A 19996-nucleotide genomic window follows, 5' to 3' on the forward strand; every position below is an offset into this window, starting at 1 on the left:
GATTCAAGCAAAGCATACTGGCTTTAAGGTGATGCAAAACACATGTTCTGTAGCTGTTATCAAGACAGTTATTTGAAATCAGTCTTAACTGGGTTAGAAGATGAGAATCTTAAAAGCTCTCTTTTCTCCAGTGCAATTCTATGGTCACTTTCCAATGGAAGCTGACTCTTGCTATGCACTGGAGGAACTGGAGATTTCTGTAGGGGTGTTTTCTCGGGTTAAAAAAAGTATTTTAGAGATTCCTAAAAATACTATATTAATACATGTGTAAATAATCAAATCTTCAAAAGTTAAACTTGCAACTGTAGATAGTTGGCTATAAATGCTTTCTACAGAGTAGAGAGAGAGATCCCATCTCCATATTCAATATAGAGTTCAGATGAACCATAGTTTTCCAAGTTCAGATGAAATAAAGAACTGCGATTTGCCTTAAAGAAAGATATGAAACCTTCTACACATCTTTCTGAACATAGAGGGGGAAAGGGGACCTTGTAAATCTGAAGACTCATCACAGCTCATGCCCATTGGAGGACACCATGTCATCTCATTATACTTGATTTTAATGGTGTTTATGTGTCATTGAACCCAAGGACTACTTTGTAAGAACATTTTCTAATCCCTAAGCATTGTAATAAACCCAAACACCTAAAGGCAGCATTGTTCTTCTTTATTTAATTCTACTATTTCCTTGCTGAGGCAACTGTAAGGCATTTATTTTTGGCCAAATACTTAAAACTAGTTCTCAATGGTAAGAGACAGACATTTCTTTTTTTTTCAGAGAAATGTTTTCCATTTGTACGCAAATAACACATTCAAAGCCAAGTTATCACATATTAAGTAACCTGGATGTCTTGCTATGGCATGTTCATCTTTGTTAATGGAAATAGGCACTTCCAAGCTTACACTTTCATTGGTGGTGGAACGCACAACACTTAGCATAAATACAAGCATAAATGTGAGACCCTTTGGCAAAAACAAAGACAGAAGCTACATAAACATTTAAGGCTGACTTGAAGCTTTCAGACATGTGTGGAGGAGAGAGTCACCCGGCAGACATGGGGGACTCTCCTGAGTTTATTATTTTAGTTGATTTTCCTTGACATCAACCTATGACTTTCTTTAAGTGACAAGAAAATTGCAACTGGCCCTTGACAGTTGGGCACAAATTGAGTGAACAAAACAAAATCAAACCACAAAGTAATCCCCAAGCAAATGTAATAACCCCAAAGTCCCCGAGGGCAGCATTCTTCTGCAGGCGCTGCTCTTATTGAATACATTCTACTCTGCTCTTTGTTTGAGCACAGTGTTTATCAAGACAAATGTAATTCATCGGTTTACATTTCCTCTTCCCTTAGCTTGTCTGCCAGGCACATATGGGGAGAACTGTAACCAACTCTGTCAGTGCTCTGGAAAGAATGAAGAGTGCCACCATGTCACTGGCAAGTGTGGCTGCCTGCCAGGCTACTATGGAATCCTCTGCAATATTCGTAAGTGATGCCCTTTTCTCAAATAAGCATTTGATTGGTGATTGGGCAAGACTGGACTTCAGGATTTTGTGGTTTCTATTAGAACTTCAATATGTATTATTTTCGATATGTGTGTTTGTGTATGTATGCATGTACACACACACATATATATGCACACACATACCTGCACACAGAGACACAGAAATACACAGTAGATGCTCCCTTTGATGGGTTTAGGGGAGCAAAAAGTGGGAAAACTGCACATTTTGAAAAAAAAACTATTTTATTTTTTTCTGAGAAGCAGTTATCTAGGAATCTCTAGTCCTTTACAGTAATTATATCATCACCTCAGAGGACTAGACTCACCCTGGAGGACCTAGAGATTCCTAGAAATGTGTTCTTTCTAGAAATCTCTAGGTCCTCCAGTTTATCTCAACTTCTAATGGAAGATACTGGTGTGGATGTGATTTATCCAATGTGACTGCAATTTGCAGTGCAAAGTAAGGATGAAAGTTTATTTCCTTTTTTGTGTGTGCGCTCTTGGTTCTATTATGATTGAGAGCTGGAATTTAAAATCTTTGTTACAAATGTGTGTGGATTATTCATCCCTATATCTTTTGAATTGATACATACTCAAAGTCATGGCAATCATATAGGGATTGTGTAGGGGTTGTAAAAGCTCTCCAGTCCTGCTTTACTAGACAGAAGCTGTTCCCTTTTCCTGTCCAACAGGATGCAGTGGAGTGATGTTTCTATCACGTTGTGTAACTAATCTTCAGTTCAAGGAGGAACTGCAACAGTTCTCTTGCTTCTGATTGTCACACTTGAGATCACTGGTAGGAGAAGTGAAATTGTCACTCTACTGCCCTGACTGACAAGAGAACAGACCTTTATGAATCACAGGAGTTGCTGCCCACCCAGTAATAACATAGGATTGTGGAGGCCAAGGATATGCTCCTTTGTTGTTTGCTAATTACACATAGCTAACTAGCTTATCTGTTTATAGTTGTTCTTTTTATAAACGTTGTAAATGGTACTGAAAGCTTTTAAAAAAGTAATAACCAAAAACATTTCAAATGCAGTGCAATGGAAAATATGAATTGGACATTTTACCAGTCTCCAATGGGAGAAAGGCAGGTTATAAATTAATTGAACAAAAAAAAGCAAACGAGCATCACCAACTACTATGTTCAGCTACATGTATGGGTTTACTCATAACTGTATATAAATAAGATGCAAAACTATAAACAGTTCGCACAAGAATACTGCAGTCAGGCTAAAGAAATTATTGATCCATCCAGAAGTGATTGCAATGCACAAATTTGAAATTTATAGAAATGTACAATCAAAATGTTATGGACTTTGGAGAGATATAGACTCCCAAGTTTCCATGCTCAATTTTTAGTACATATCTTTACATCTATTTATATTCCATGCTCCTTTAATCACTTTTAAGTCTACAGGGCAAGGTGGGACATAAATTTCTATTGAAGAACAGATTTATAGATGGGAGGAATTTATTGCAAAGCAGTTCTGCTGGGGAATGATATTCCTCCCAATTATCCATTTACAGTTTTATTAAAGTTAAAAGCATTAACTGATGGATTAGTGTGATCAATCAATCAGTGCATTTATCACAGTTTTTAAATAGTATAAACTTTTGAAGAAAAATAGAGTATTTGATTCTATCTCCTGTAAAAGAGTATTTCATACCAATAGCAGCATGAAAAGCAAGCAGAGTACATCTTCTTTATCTAAACAATGCCCTTGACATAGTTTCCTTCACTGAGTGACACTTGGTTTTCTTTCAGTTAGTAAATATGACAGTTGCTTTTATATTTTATAGCAGAGCAACATGTGCTAGTACAACTCAAGAAAAAAATGTCTGTAGGAACCTGAAACGAAGATTGATTAAAAAACAGCAATATCTTAAGAGAAAATGAGAGGATTTAAATATGTTAGTTTGCATTCAGGCAGAATTTGTACTTAGTGACTTCTTAACTGTTTTCTGGCCTTGTAAGAATTTAAATATATAGTCCAGGTATAAAAATGTCCCATTCCCACATATGTGTTTTGGGTTCAAGAGTAAGAATATGCCCAATATATAAGCACCAAGAACCAGATGTGCATATGCATATGGAATGGAAAATTTGTTTTTTGTAGATGTCACTTCTCCAATATGTGCCAAAAGGAGGAAACAACACAATTTAAACCCTCTTCTGAATGCATCAAAATTAGGAAAGCAACATGAACTCTAAAACAAGCAACTTATTTCCAAGAAAACCTATAACGAATAGAACGTGAGACAATTGTCTATCCTAGCAACCCGCTGTTAACTGAAATTGTCATTCTTATAATTGCATAACAGATATGAAAGAGGTGCATCCTCAAATCTGAATGGTAGCATTTAATTAATTATTTGATTAGCATTTAAATAGTGAAGGGTAGAGACATCACACTGGCAACAAAGATCCGCATGATTAAAGCAATAGTGTTCCCCATAGTAACCTACATATGTGAGAGCTGGACCATAAGAAAAGCTGAGTGAAGGAAGAAAGGCGCTTTTGAACTGTGGTGTTGGAGGAAAATTCTGAGAGTGCCTTGGTCCACAAGAAGATCCAACCAATCCATACTAAAGGAAATAAACCCCAACTGTTCACTGGAGGGAAAGATATTAGAGGCAAAGATGAAGTATTTTGGCTGCATAATGAGAAGGGAGGAAAGCCTAGAGCAGACAATGATGCTGAGCAAAATGGAAGGAAAAAGAAAGAGGGGCAGACCAAGGGCAAGATGGATGGATGGCATCCTTGAAGTGACTGATTTAACTCTGAAAGAGCTAGGGGTGACTACGGCAGACAGGGACTTCTAGTGTGAGCTGGTCCATGAGGTCACAAAGTCAGAAGCAACTGAATGAATATACAGCAACGAGCATTTAATTTTGGAAAATTTAATGTGCTTTGGCCTATTAATATTTTAAGGCTTCCTTAGGGAATTACAAAAACAATATGCGGGCATATCTGAAGTAAAAGACTGCAATATACGTCATTATTGAAAACATACAAATTGTTCATTTTAATGTTATAACAGTACTTACAAGTAAATGGTCTGCCTATGGTGCACCATCTGCTAGTTTTCTTATTTACTGTCCTACTATAGAAGCAAGAGTGGGTGGGAGCATGTGGCATATGATATTCCGTTGAGTGGTGCCATATGACTTTTGTCAAGACAATTTAGAGAACTGCTTTTTCCCATATGAGCCTGTCCAGGCATTGACATCCACAGGGGAAGCCTGTCTCCAGTCTCATCCACTTTCATGGGCACAAGGAACCTGGGGCAGACACCTCTCAGGGACTGTGCCCAAGATCTGGAATTAGTGAGGCTACACCAGTTGTTTATAATTCTGTAGACAATTAAGTTACTTCTTTAATACTAACTTTTGGTATGCCTTGCCTATACAGGCAGTCCCCAAGTTACAAATATTCGACTTACAAATTAAGGTGAGACAACAGGAAGTGAGAGGAATCTTCCCCTAGGAAGGGAAATTCACTCTTGAAATAGTTACCATGCGGAAAAGATATCCCCATGGTTCCCACTGAAGCTTTCCCATCAATCCTTGTTTCCCCAACAGGCCAATTTTTCCAAATCCAATTATCGCAAGGATACAAAGTGTGCTGAAAGAGGGGCACACACATACATATATATGAGGTACACTTTAAGAATGTACCTATATCAACTTACATACAAATTCAAATTGTCCATAATTTGGGAACTGTCTTGTTTTTCAAAAAATATGTATATGGTGTAATTATTTTCAATTGCCTGTGGAGAAAACCAGAATAAATTAAATAAAAAACAAAAAAGGACTGCAGTAATATATATTAGGTTTTGGGTAAGCAGTTGTTATTTGCTAGCAACTTGACAACGTAAGGTAATTTAATGAAAGAGAAACTTCCAAAATGTCTGGTCATCAATCTGCAAACTCAGGGCTGTGGCTTACTTGATCGAGTCAATTTACCTTCAGCTTTTCTCATCGACTTCTACTTTACCATGCATTATCTTTTCCAATATGTCATATCAGCTCAGGAGACATCCAAAGCACAACAGCCTCAGTTAAGTCATTTTGGTTTGTTCTAAGACCTTTTCATTGTCTTTTCAGCAGTCTGTGCTATCCATAGAACCTTTCTCCAGTACCAGACTTTAAATACATTCATTTTCTTCCTGTCATCTTTCTTCATTTTGTAGCTTTCACAATCATGCTTAGAAATCATGTGTTAGCTGAGCTTCCTTCAGTTCTAAGCTATGAAAAAAATACTTGGATGTTCCTAAATACCAGTGCGGAAATATAGTTCAAATAACGTTGTCACCACACTATAATCAAGCTGAGCTTTCATTGATGTTCCAGGCTGCCTGCCCAGGTATTTATTTATTTGTTCATGAATGCTTTCCTTTATAGGACACAGTGTCTTATGACTTTTATGCTACGTTTTCCTGGTTTGTTTGGCATTTACTTCTGGAAGCACCACTTACCGCTGAATACAAGCAGCTGTTCTTCAGTGGTTAAAGTCATCCCTGGTGTATATCATGCTTGAAGCTCCTCAAGAAACAATAGTCCGCATCTTCTGAAAAGCAGCCAGTCAAGGACTGTATGAATCACTCTTATTTTCCTTTTTCACCAAAGTATTCAAGTACTTTGTAAATGCACAAAATCTCTTCAGGCTCTGTATTATAAAAGGCTTTCATGGCCAGAATCACTGAGCTGCTGTAATCACTGGGGCCTCACAACCTCTGAGGATTCCTGCCATAGATACAGGCAAAACATCAGGAGAGAATGCTTCTGGAACATGCAGCCCAAAAAACTTACAGCAACAGTCCCAAAAACTTACAGCAACCCAGACTCTTCAGGTTCATTTTGAAAATCTCACATTTAAAATCTCTCAAACACTGAGAAATTATTTACGGATTCTATGAAAAATGTAGACTGCAGAGTAAAATCAAAAACTCTAAAATAATGCTACTTAAAATATGGGAGACCAGCAAGTTGTTTTTCCCTACTGTGCTGAGGACTAGCTCTATATCTGTGCCCATTTGCTGCAATTGTTTGTTTGTTTTTTCATTCTCTAGAAACTCACTGGCAGCCAAAAGTGTATTGACTGGCATTGGCTCATGGACTACTATTACCATGTTGAAAGTACTGCCTTAGAGCATTTTGCATAATAATAAAACCAGCAAAGTACTACATTCTAACACATTGAAAACCAGGCTTAAAATGCCCAGGAGAATAAAAACAAATTCATCTGGTACTGAATCTGTGAATGTGGAATCCAGTTGGACTAAATCACCTACAGAAGAAAATGCCCAAAAGGAGGGAGGGGGCTACAGTGGAATATTAACAAACCAACACCTCTTTAATGGGTGCAGTAAATACATTAAACACTGCAGTTAAAGGATTTTCTGTACCTTGTCTTAGTAATAAATCAAAATGGAGACTGTTGTCAAGAAATCAGAAGACTAAGCATTGGAAGAATACTTATGAAGGAACGAGATAAGATCCTGAAGTGTAAAGATATAACACTAAATGCCAAAAAAAACCCCAGAATCTTCCATACCATTCTGTTTGTGAAGCTGGACAGTGAAAAAAGCTGACAGGAAGAGAATTAACACATTTGAAAGAAGTACTGGAGGAGAATACTGTGGATACCATGGACTCCAAAAAGACAATTGAATTGGCATTGCAGCCCATAATAATGAAATCTCACTAGAAGCCAAAATTGCTAAACTGAGACAATTGTACATAGTGTGGCACCATATGTCTCAATGGGGAAAAACCCAGCAATGCTTAATAAATTAAAAAGGCAGTAAGAATAGAGGAAGGCCATAATGAATATGGCTTCAAGATGTATGGTGACCACAGGATTTTTATAGGGTTTTCTTAGGCAAGGAATACTCATGAGTGATTTTCCTTTTGAACAGAGCTTTTAAAGCACCTAGTGTTTGATGATGGCCTCCATCCAGAGCTGACTCCCTAAAGCTCTATCTACACTGCCATATAATGCACTTTCATAATGCAGTTTAATTTCATTGGATTGCATTATATGGCAGTGTAGACTGATATAATGCAGCTTAATGCAGTTAAACTACATTACAAAACTGTGTTATATGGCAGTGTGGATGGGGCCTAAGTTTCCAAGATGAGACAAACTCTGGTGCCTTTAGGGTGTTTAGGTCCACACATTAAAATTAATTGATTCCATCAATGAAGCTCTTGCTCTGAATTTGCAAGACCTGAGCAAGGCTGTTGATGAACAGGGCTCTTACAGGGCTCTCATTCACAGGGTTGCAATAAAAAGAAGCAGATTTTATGAGAAATAGCACAGAAAAGCGAGAACGAACAGGGTTTAAAAAAAAATAAAATGACATAAATTATATTCCAAATTCCCAGAGCAATCTGTTGAGTTTCCCGTGTGTTCCTTATTGATACCTGCATGTCCATCTGCCATCAAGAAGTTCTGAAATTGCTCAGAACATTGAAACCAAACATCAATACTGGTTACAAAAAATATATATGTTTCAAGTTGTAATAAATCAAAAGTGATCTGTAGTCAGCTTTTTAAGTTACACAGCCTCCGCAGGAACATGCAACTTAAAACAAATTGCTCTCCTGTGTCAAGTCACGGAAAGTAACTTGAAGGACATACTGCCAAGTTGGGCAAAGCTTCCTTAACCATAACTTGTTTTTAATGTTTGTAGAGGTAAATGTCCTATGACTTTTTAAGACTCTAAAAACATATTTGTAGAGCAGAGCATATGTAGTGACGGATAAGAAATAGTGACTTATGTGACTTAAAAAAGAAGAAAAATCATGAAGTGTATTTGCATTTTGGCTCGTGCTGTCCACTTCATCCTATAAGAATAAGAGATAAAAACTACCCCTTCCTTTCTAATGTGGATTTTGCATACTCTGCTGTTTTCTGCCCACAAACTAGAAAGAAAAATAGGTGGTTACTTTGGCGTGCTGCACTCTTTTAGCACTGATCCCACAGAAATATTTGGGGTTTCATCCCCATGTAAAAAATAAGACAAATTCTTGCAAGGAAGCTTCTGCTATATTCTGAGTCCATCGCTGATCCTTGTTGGGCGGTATTATCTACACTGACAGATAGCATTTCAACCGGCCTTTTAGGCTGAAATATTTTGAACATCTACATACAATTAGTAAAGATTGATCCAGGAACTTTGGGGTTATAAAACACATGCGATTTTTACATATATCACTTGATTATGTAGTGCCCTGAGACATGAATCCAACTAGGGCTTTATTCAAGCAGCTAGGCAAGCTGTTTCACATTTTTTGAACTAGTACAACATTTGGAACTTGTGAGATGTTTGGGAATCACATAAGGAGAGAATTCAGTGCTTTGTCACACAAGAGGTCAGAGGATTTACCTGTACTTAGTTCTAGTACAGTACAACTCAGTGGCAGTTTGGCACATTTAATCAAGTCTGAGGGAAAGCTTATCTGGAATGGGACATATCACCAGCATTGCTTCTTGCTTTATAGGAAATTTTAATCCAACAAACCACAGAACGTTGGTGACATAGTGGCGTATCAAAATGCCTTCCTTCCCTCCAACAAAGTATTTTACCAGGAGGTCCCAGTAATATTTCCTCTATGAGGAGAAATGCAGTGGACAGAAAGAAAACAACTTTACTGACAACTGCATAGCCACAGCTAAACTGTTCTCATGTTCTCTAGTAGGTTAGGTTAGAACAAAATTCTGTAACCTGGCATCATCCAGTGTTGAACTACAGCTTCTATCATTCTCAAACAGCATACTACCTGGGGAAAATGTGGGTTGCACTTTGACAAAACATCTGGGTGGTGCAAAGTTAAGGTTGGTTGGGCTGAGTAGATGAACAATCTGACTCCATTAAAGAAAAGCTTATAGCTCACAGATGGTTGGTGGAATTTTCAAAAGGCTATCCTCTGTTCAAACCACTTGAAAAGGGGGGAAAATCAGCCTAAGGCTGATACAGTAAAGGTCAAAATTGGGCTCAGGTACCATGTCCAGAGCAGGAGCTTTCCATATGCTACTTTTTAAAAAGAAATGCTCTCAAACATCCCAAGTTCAATATACAAAGCCTCTTCCAAAGAACTTGAACTGGACTGAGTCCAGCCAGCATGTGGTTGGATATGGCTGGAAACCTTTCCTGGCAACAATCGCTGTGCTTATAGTAGTATGTGAGAAAAAAGCAGCACAAGAAATTATCCATAAAAGGTGTAGCTGGCTGGTAAGCAGAGGCATTTAGCTGCCAAGAGCAACTGGGCTTTCATGTTCTTGAATTTTGGAGTGAAGAATTGAAATAGTGTCTTGGCAAGGACCAAAGGAAGCAGATAGCCTAGCAGTAAGAATTGCTTTATTTGCTCATAAATCAGTGCAAGGGCATGCCTAATACACTGTAGTTTAAAAAAGAAACAGAAAAGAGAAAGCCAACATCTAAATTTGCTGCAATGAATAGTAAACTTTATAATACCACTCAGGCATATCCAGATGAAAGACACGTAGAAACTGGGTGTTTTCACCAGCAACAGGTCATAGTTAAGAACTACACTTTACATAAACATGGTACTGTTCATGTAATAGCTAAAAAATGAAGACTTTTTGTTCACTCTTCATCTCCAATCACTGATATGGAGCATGGTTGGGAAGGGAAACATTTTAACAGTACTGGGACATGGAAAAGTTGAACTAAGTGTTAAAGACAGAATAAGGAGAGTTGCAAGAGATCGCTTGTGTAAACAGCAATCCCATGTTATGTTATTTCCAAATGGGAATATTTTGCATCAGTTCAAAGATCATGCTGCTTATTTTATGTCCACATGAAAGGGAATGAAGGTACAGACTAGATATTAATGGAACTGGAGAAGACCAAGGAATACATTAGGCTTTGGTGTCAATGATGCAGGGCTTCCCCATTGCATTTTAGGCTGTATTGCAAAGGAGCTATCCAAGGTTCTAAACCTGTTTTACAGGCTAGAGTTCAGCATCTTGGATAGCTCGAAGCTCAGACTAAAACATTACATGGATTCACAGTATTCCTTGATACATATCTCCTTTGTGGATAATTCAGGTCCACAACAGGCCATTGTCAACTTTATCAATTGGGCTAGCTGAAATAGATTTCTTTGCCCCCTTCCTTTCTGTGGCAGTGCCTCCAAACTCCTAAAAAAATCCCCCCAACATGCTGGGAAAACTTTTGGAAAGAGATAAATTGGAGGTGAAGAGGGATCCCTGAAAATCAAATTGAATCATCTTCTACAAAAAAATAAAAAATAAAAAATGGAGTGGTCCTGAAAAAAAAACAATGGCTTGTCTGCAGCAAAAGATAAGCTATATTTAATTCAACACTTGAAAAGGGAGGATGCACTCATAGATAATTAATCCCAGGACAAATCTCTGGACAGCTGGATTTACTGATTTTTTTTAACACCAGTCTGGTTCTCCAGAGAATCTACCCCTCCAAATTCTTAATCTGGGGGATTCCTTGGATCAAAGATCAGACAATTGTTTTGGAAAATCTTCCCACCTGACCTGTTCTGAGGGGAGTCAGGATAGAAGCAGTGGTGAAAGGCGTATCATCTCCTTCAGTTGCAAATATAATTTTTGTTAACCTTCACATTAAAGGCAAAGCTGAACTCAGTCCTGTTAGTGGTATGCCCTGTGGATCCTTCAGGTGGTCAGGTCTGCTTACCTTTAAAGTGCATTTTAAATCTGAGATCATCTAGAATCCAGAACGGAATTGTTATTGGGAACCACAACAAGGTGATTTTCCAGACAGTTAGACATGGACCTGGTGGCACAATTATATCTAAAGTGATTTTCCTAACACTTTATCTTTTCTGGAAATTGCTGCAGTCTGAGAAAAAGCTGCAAGGATCCTGCTGAATATGGGATCATACCATACCCAGCCTACTTAGGCTGCATTAATTACCAATTTGTCTTCTGATACAACTCAAATTATTGTCCAGGTCCTTTAAATCTCAAAATGGCATCAGTACTTTATATCTTAAAAGGTGGTTTCCACATCATATCTCTGATGAAGACTAAAAAATGAAAGGGGGAAAAAGGGGGGAGGGACTTTTTAATTCAAAATTAACCAATATGCACATGTGAAATAAATCATTCAGAACTGGTAAACATTGAAGAAACAAACAATAACATTTTGAATCTTCTAGAGACCACGAGAAGCTGCAATTAGGGTAGAATACGGAGAAAGAGAATGGTTTCCAGTTGGCAAGAAAGTCAGACAAGGTTGCATTTTATCACCCTATCTGTTTAACTTTTATACTGAATAGATCATATGTAAAGCTGGATTAGACTTGGAAGAAGGAGGCATTATAATTGGAGTAATTAACACCAGCAGTTTAAAGTATTTGGATAACACCATAACACTAGCAGAAGAATAACAAAAAATTGGAATGACTACTGAAGAACATCAAAGAAGAAAATACAAAGATAGATTTAGAGTTTAAAATTAAGGAAACAAAAATAATGACTAAAATATATTCAAATAATTTTAAAGTAGCTGAGGAAAACATTGAAATAATTCAAGATTTTCCATACCTTGTCTCAATCATTTATCAGAATGGAGACTGCAAACAACAAATCAGAAGAAAATTAAGATTTGGAAGGGCAGCGATGAAGGAACTAGATAAGATCCTGAGATATAAGGGTTTTTCATTACATATTAAAAGTTAGGATGATCCATGCCATTCTATTTCCATTTTCCAGTTATGGTTGTTAAAATCGAAGAGTGAATAATGCTGATACAAAGAATATCAACTCATTTGAAAAATGTTGCTGGAGAGGAGTTCTATGGAAACCGCAGACAGATAAAAAGATAAATAAATGGGTTTTAGAGCAAATCAAGTCTGAACTAGAAGGCAAGATGACTAAACTGTGGCTGACGTATTTTGGACATGACTTGGACATGAATGAGAAGACATGACTTACTAGAAAAGACAATGATTCTTGGTATGGTAGAAGGCAATAGGAAAAGAGGAAGACAGCTTTGCACTTGGAGAGACTTGAGTCAAAGAGGCCATGGCTCTGAGTATGCAAGTCCTGAGCAGGGTTGTTGACGGTGATAGGGTGATTTGGAGGTCTCCCATTCATAGATTTGCTATTCATCAATTCATCTTGAAGATAATTAACAACAAGAATTCATGAGCAACTACAACATATTTTTAAAAGACTTTTGGCTCATACATGCACAATCGGCACCAAAGCAATCCAAACAGAGGGAAACCAAATCCATCAGTTTCCCCCTGTTTGATGAGATTTCTTTAAGCACATGAACAGGCACACAAAACAGGCCTTCAGTTCTGCTCATTCTTGTGTATATATATTTGAAATCCTGGTTTTCCTGGCAAAAAAGTGAATCACTCCTGCATCCTTTTTTAATATCTACCAAGCGGATAGAACACACCCTCAATATAATGACCTCATTTGGCTTGTCTTTTGATGAATGTCTCTTTCACCCATCCCACTTCCTTTATGGTCACTAGTTATTTGGCTTTTGTGTAAATAGCTCAGAATTTAGTCAGCATTGAGCACCTGAGTCTGGGTTTTTCTCCCACCCCTTTTATGGCAAAGCTAACGAAATTGTTTCCCAGTTCAAGCTGACTCGCTTTTGTTCCATGATTGGAAACAGTTGTGGTAATTCATGTAATCCTCCTTTTTACCAGTAGACTTGCCGTCCTAAGTTATTATTTATTTAAGTTCATTTGGGAGCAATGCATACTGATGATACAAGCCTGCAGTGACACTTTATTCTCATTTAAACACAGAATCCTTGTCTGTTACTACATTCTCCAAATGAAGGGACAGCGAGGCCAGTTTATACAGAGAGCTGCCACTTTCATGAGCTGAGCATCCATTAAAAAAAGATTTTCAGCTTCCAACTGCCAGTTATCTAAAAAAGACATTTTCTAATTTAACAGTTTCCTGTGTATCTGTGTTATGTTTTTTCTGGGAACTGCAGGGATGGCAGCCAGCAGCCTAAGTCATTTCCTGATTTCTTCCTTCTGGCCTGGATTAGACTTGCCATGACCAACAGTTCCTAAATCCTTTCACAGCAGTAGCATGTCACGGGATTTTTCCTTACCAGCTTTTTAATTGCTCTGCAAAAACCAAACAGGCAAAGTCTATACCAAGTGCTCCCATTACCTACAACTTTGATAGAGGCAATGAGTGGCAGGATGTAAACAAATTTTGCTTCAATAATCAAATAGTAATGTTACTAGCCAGAGTGCGTTTCTAGCAGATTGATCTACAGACATTCCAGTTAGTAAAGTATCTGCCAAAGAATGTCCTTTTTCCTTTTTTACATTTTTTTATTCCTGCTCAGTCTCCATTTCCTCCTTATCCCTTTTGTAGTTTGAAGGTTGCTTTCTTTAGCAGCATAAAGAGAAGGTGGTGGCAGTGGGCTATACAAACATAGATTTTCAGTATCACATTGTAGCCACACACAATACAATAGATCCTAACCCAGAAAAGAATGGGATTGATGATGATGATGATGATGATGATGATGATGATGATGATGATACTTTATTTTAAACCCACCCCATCTCTCAACAAGGGATTCTGTTCTAGATTATCATAGTGCAGCTCTCTGTGGTTGCTTGCAATAGGCAAAGTAAATAGCAGATACTGCCAGAATTCCTTCCTAAGTAGACAGGAACAGCAGAACAAAAGTAGAAACAGATATGCTTTCCTTACCAGCTACACCTAGCATGTTTAAAAGGCCTTGGGTACCAAAATGGAAATCATAAGAAAAGTAGAGGCTGGTGAAAGAAAGAGACAGTACTCCTTCGTTGTGCTTTGAAGAAGACTTCATTTGGTGGATAGCTCACTTTAAGACTGCCAAAGATCCCGTAGCCCCTCCAAAACAAACAAACAAACAAACAAAAATTCTAAAATAATTCCATGAGCAATCCTATTCAAAGTGGTTGTCCCTGGAGTGATGTTGGTCCGTGCATAGCCATCAATCCTTGGCATGTCTCCAGGAATTTCCAAGAAAATTTAGATGCATTACTAGTCACACATAAATTGGAGGAATAAAAGCCATTCCCTTCTCCACAATCAGATAGCTTAAGAAGCACTATGGTAGGAGGTGGGATTGATTTAAACATGAGGTTTTTTTTCTGGGAGTGGCTTAGTTGACTTCTAGTTGATTTCCTGATTTTAGTAAAACCTTTATAGGTTTAAAACTTAAAATATGGTGAAATTCCCCTCATATACCCAGAGTGTGCGGAAAACATTTAAATCGATTTTTTAAAAGTATTTTACAATATTTACAATGTATATGAATGGGCCAAGGAGATGATTCAGAAGAATTTTTGTCATTATGGGATGAACTAAGATAAAATGCTGGTACTTTTTGTAATAAGAAGGTATGAGGCATGAGGACTCACCAAATTTGTTTAGCTTCTCCCAGCACAGAAATGGTAAACTGTGGTGACCTAAAATTCTGCTTTCTTAGGAAATAATAGACATGCTTGAAATGATTTGGGTAGTTCTGTATGTTAGAACGGGTCAGCTCTAAACACGTGTAAAGTTGAATTCTGCTGGTCCATATTTTAACTCTCTACTATTCCTGCCTCAAATTGATTTCCTTTTCAGCTGAGCTTAGGAAGGTAGTTTGGCTGGGAGGAAAAAAGTTAGGTTGGCTGACAAAACTAGCAGGTCAGTAGGAGAGTCTCATTTTTAGGTGGTGGGTAATGGTAGCTTTCTTACAAGCACTCTTTAGATCTGTGTAAACTCTCTCATCTATATGCACCAAGCTTATGTTTACTTATATACCAAATTATTTCATGAGCAGAAGCTGCATTTTCTGATTTGAACAGGCTGTCCAAAAGGAACCTATGGGCCATACTGTCAGAAAACATGCCAGTGTCTGAACGGAGGGCATTGCAATGCGGTGACAGGAGCCTGTGATTGCCCCCCAGGATTCATTGGAGCAGACTGTGGTAAAAGTAAGTGTGTGCAAACATAATAACCTACTGGCCCATGCTAAATGAAAACTTCTATAGTCCAGCATCTTGTTCCTTGCAAAGGACAGCAAGATGCCTTCTATGCGGGACCATAAGCGGAACATAAGGATGTTAGCTCCCAGAAAGATAGGTAAAGATAAAGGTTTTCCTCTGACATTAAGTTGAGTCTTGTCTGACTCTGGGGGTTGGTGCTCATCTCCATTTCTAAGCTAAAGAGCCAGCATTGTCCATAGACACCTCCAAGGTCATGTGGCCAGCATGTCTTCATGGAGCGCTGTTACCCCCAGAAAGATAATGACTATTAAAACTGACACTTGGTTTTACTTTCCAAGGAAAATTCTACATATAGATTTCTGTGTACAAGACAGAGGTCACATCCAGGATTTATTTCTTCTTACAGTACACCAGATATCAGTATCCTCTCTTGAGGCCATTCTTCTCCCAGTAATAATCAAGTTTTTCAACCCAAATAGAGTAGCTCTTCATTTGAAACAAGAACATATTTAGTCTACAGTCTTGTTGGTGAAGGTCATGCGGAAGAAACAGTGTCGTATCATAACACAGATGATGAATATACTGGTTCAAATCCCCTTTCATCTTACTCAGGTAATTTGGAAGAAGTCATCATCAGACAAATGGCTTGGCATCTTTTTCTTGGCAACATTTAAAAAAATGCAAGCAGAAGCACGGATCCTCAAATGTTAAGGGAGCTTTTGGATTCAACTTACAAAAATGTCTGTTAAACCGTATCATGTTTTCTTTTAGATTGTCCAGAACATCAGTATGGAAAGGACTGTAGCTCATTCTGCTTCTGTGGTACAGGACATTGTGATCCAGTGACAGGCAAATGCTCCTGTCCATCTGGCCAGATGGGACCAAATTGCCTTCAGGGTAAGATGTCCAGCTATTCACTCATATCATTTAGAAAAAAGTTAGTTTTTAAAAAATATTTTTTTATTTATTTACTTTATTTGTATACCACTCTTCTCAGCCCTTAGGCGACTCAGAGCGGTTTATGGCTTTTATTCATAGTCACTTTAAAGGGATTGGCTATAATTTCTAACCCTGCAAAGCAGTGATTGCAGAAGCATTAATACTGCCAATGAATATCCTGCATGGAAAGATGGAATATTGAATGAATAAATGAATGAATTAATGAATGAACAAACTTCTCCCCTGGTCTTATCAATCATCTCTTTCTCTCCTTACTTGTTGTCACCACCTCACTCACCTCAGGTCCTTGCCCAAAATCACTATGGTGGTTTCATAAATAATTTTAAAATTATCTCGGATAGCATATTTCAGCAGACACATAAAACCCTCATCACCCTTAAACTAGATCAAGTGAGCCAACTGAATCTGATTTACAATTCAGATTTGTGGTTTCCCGGACCAGTGTAACATAGTGGCTAACATGTTGGATTTGGACTAGAAAATCCAGGTTTCAATTTTCTGTGTGGTATCTGCTATCTCTCAAATTAACATACTTGATAGGATTCTTGTGATAACAAAATGGGAAAGTGGCGAACTATATACATGTCACGAGCCCTTTGCAGGAATTATTTCAATTAATCAAGGATTCTATTAATGTAACAAAGGCTTTATAAAATCATACCCACATGACTTTTCATCATCATTTTGTGAAAAAAATTTTGTTTAAATATCATTGGTAGTTATTCCAGGCATGGGTAACATCTATCCCATTCATTGCAGGATATGGGAGGTATATTAGCCCTCTATACCTTCCTATCATTTCCTAAAGATTAGCTGTTGCACAAACAAAAAAGAAAGAAAGAAAGAAAGAAAACAGTTTTTGTTTTTAGAAATTTGTATCTGATTCTTGGAAGGGTTGGGATTACTTGTTTTCACTACTCCTTGTATGGCTTTTTGCAATTTGATTGCTGGTTTTTGCCCCAAATGGGAGTCCGAAAGGCTTGGAAGGTTCCCATGCCCACCAAAAGCTCCTAGGTTGCATGCAGTCCTCAAATCACAATTTTCCCTCCTCAATATATTCTATTTGTGACTCATGCTATTCAGACCTTTGTCTCAGAAATCTTCAAGGGGCTTTAAGCAGCACTGGGAAAAATGTATTTCACAAGATCTGGAAATCTCCTGTCAGTCAGTGGATAAAGATTCCCAACTTCAAGGCCTCCAAATAAGTTGGTCATAAGTTGGAGGAAGGTTAGTGAACACACTACTGATCAGGGATGCAACCATCTAAATATTATTGAACAGTTAATCTCAGTAGCCTTAGCCAGCATAGCTTATGGTGAGACACATGAGAAACAAGAGTCCTACTATTTCCACAGGGCTGTGTGATCCCCCTTTAACCAGAAGGACCATTTTGACCAGATTCCTACATCTGGAACAGATTGATTAGAATAAAACAGCTTAATGTATTTGTACATATATTAAGAAGATCTGGATTTCATTCTTTAAAGATGGGTCTGTTCAGTTTTTAAGTGATACTTTAATAAGAACAACAACAACAACAATCTTTTATTTATATCCTTCCACCATCTCCCAGAGGGACTTGGGGTGGCTCACAAAACACTCAAGGTGTGACATGCAAAATAAAACATATTAGTAGAAAATAAACAATCAACACAACATCATAAATTCACAGTATTCCCTGGTAAAAACAATAAAATACAGCAAATGCTATAGATAAAATATCAGTATACAATGTGTTACAAGTATATCATATATGTACATTCTTCTGGTTTCATCCATTTATACCAGTGGTTCTCAACCTGTGGGTCCCCAGATGTTTTGGCTTCCAACTCCCAGAAATCCTAACAGCTGGTAAACTGTCTGGGATTTCTGGGAGTTGTAGGCCAAAACATCTGGGGACCCACAGGTTGAAAACCACTGATTTATACCATTATACTGTTGTTGTTGCTGCTGCTGCTGCTGCTGCTGTTGTTGTTGTTGTTGTTGTTGTTGTTGTTGTCATTTTCTTCTTCTTCAAAACCTCTTTGTTAATTTACTAATTTACTATAGTGTGTCCCCAGGGAAGATATGGCCCTGCCTGTCAGCTAAAATGTATGTGCAAGAATGGTGGTATCTGTGAACCTGCCAATGGGACTTGTACTTGTGGACTTGGCTGGACAGGAAGCTATTGTGAGAAAGGTACTTTTTCTATCCATGTTCCTTCATAGCCTGTAGAGTAGCATTCCCACAAACATGTACAATCTTACATCAGTGTGTGGCAAGATTATACAGATGACCAAAAGACTCTGAAGTGAAGAGATTGTCACATAAATGAGAGGTCATCAAGACAGCCTCAAACAAAAGGAAGATGTGTTCTTTTGTATTGAAGAAGTCTGGTGCCTCTCCAAACTAGACATCCGAGGATTCCATATAATTGAGCAATGGTAGATAGTGGTATCATATTGCATTAATTCTACAGTGTAGAGCAGTGGTTCTCAACCTGTGGGTCCCCAGATGTTTTGGCCTTCAACTCCCAGAAATCCCAGCCAGTTTACCAGCTGTTTGGATTTTTGGGAGTTGAAGGTCAAAACAACTGGGGACCCACAGGTTAAGAAGCATTGGTGTAGAGTCACCCTAGGAAGCAGCTAATACCAGTGTTGTGTTTTGTTTAACTTTATATGCTTAAAACCTGGGATAGCATTCGTTTTAAAAGACTGGTTTTAAAAGACTGCTTTTTTTAAAAAAATGCTTTAATCTGTTTTTAAGGAATGTATCCATTGCACTTCAGCTTAGGAATCCTGGTGTGCCGAGAGGTGATAAACTCTGGAAATCTGCTTTCAATCATAGTATGTAATACTGACCTACGCAGGGCAGTGGTTTAAATCACTACAGTGAAACTTCCTATATTCCTAGAACTTCTGAAAGTGTACTTCTGAAGAAAAGATACAGAATAAAAGTATATGATAGAATAGATGCTGTTCATTACTAACTGTTTGAAATTCTCCAGAAGGCTGATTCGCTTTTTCCATGTTGTTCTTAGCTGTGTTCTTAGCACATGTTTAATTTCAATGAATACAAACTACCTAGTAGTTAGCAGAATGTAAAGACATAATACATATTTTCACATTTCAGTTATCTTACACACATTTGGAGCAAGAATACCTTGTCTGGTTGTTTTATATAGATGAATAAGGTTTTCCTAATTTTTTTCCCCTCTCCAGAATGTGCTCTTGGAAAATATGGTTTTGATTGTCGCCTAGATTGTGCTTGTCAGAATAATGGAATTTGCAACAGGTTTACTGGCTGCTGTCAATGTGCAGAAGGTTATTATGGCCATTCCTGTGAGCATAGTAAGTAATCAACCAAGGAACCTATGGACAGCTGATAAAAGCTCTCCATTGCAAAATCTGTACATGCCGATGACCCTAAATGCTCATTGAAAAGAAAGTGATGCATAGATTGTACTGAAACACTACTTTAAGCATGGCATATGTGTACTCCCTAGCAATGTTCAGGAACTCTTACCCATGTTATAATGTCA

The 19996-nt window shown here is 37.8% G+C and overlaps 1 protein-coding gene across 11 annotated transcripts in view; it reads left to right on the forward strand.

Moving 5' to 3' along the window:
- Positions 1–19996, forward strand: part of LOC132770524 (multiple epidermal growth factor-like domains protein 6) — a 267021-nt gene that overhangs the window by 234465 nt on the left and 12560 nt on the right. For 6 of the 11 annotated variants that reach the window (XM_067466032.1, XM_067466033.1, XM_067466035.1 and 3 more), the window contains 5 exons: positions 1356–1487; positions 15376–15504; positions 16288–16413; positions 18526–18654; positions 19677–19805. In XM_067466032.1, the coding sequence (XP_067322133.1) occupies positions 1356–1487; positions 15376–15504; positions 16288–16413; positions 18526–18654; positions 19677–19805 (645 nt within the window). Of the gene's footprint in view, positions 1–1355; positions 1488–5708; positions 5810–5919; positions 6767–15375; positions 15505–16287; positions 16414–18525; positions 18655–19676; positions 19806–19996 lie in introns of those variants that run through there. The other 5 variants (XR_010909523.1, XM_067466038.1, XM_067466037.1 and 2 more) reach the window with 5 other exon arrangements.

The sequence above is a fragment of the Anolis sagrei genome, chromosome 3 (genome assembly GCF_037176765.1).
Source record: "Anolis sagrei isolate rAnoSag1 chromosome 3, rAnoSag1.mat, whole genome shotgun sequence".
Taxonomy (NCBI): domain Eukaryota; kingdom Metazoa; phylum Chordata; class Lepidosauria; order Squamata; family Dactyloidae; genus Anolis; species Anolis sagrei.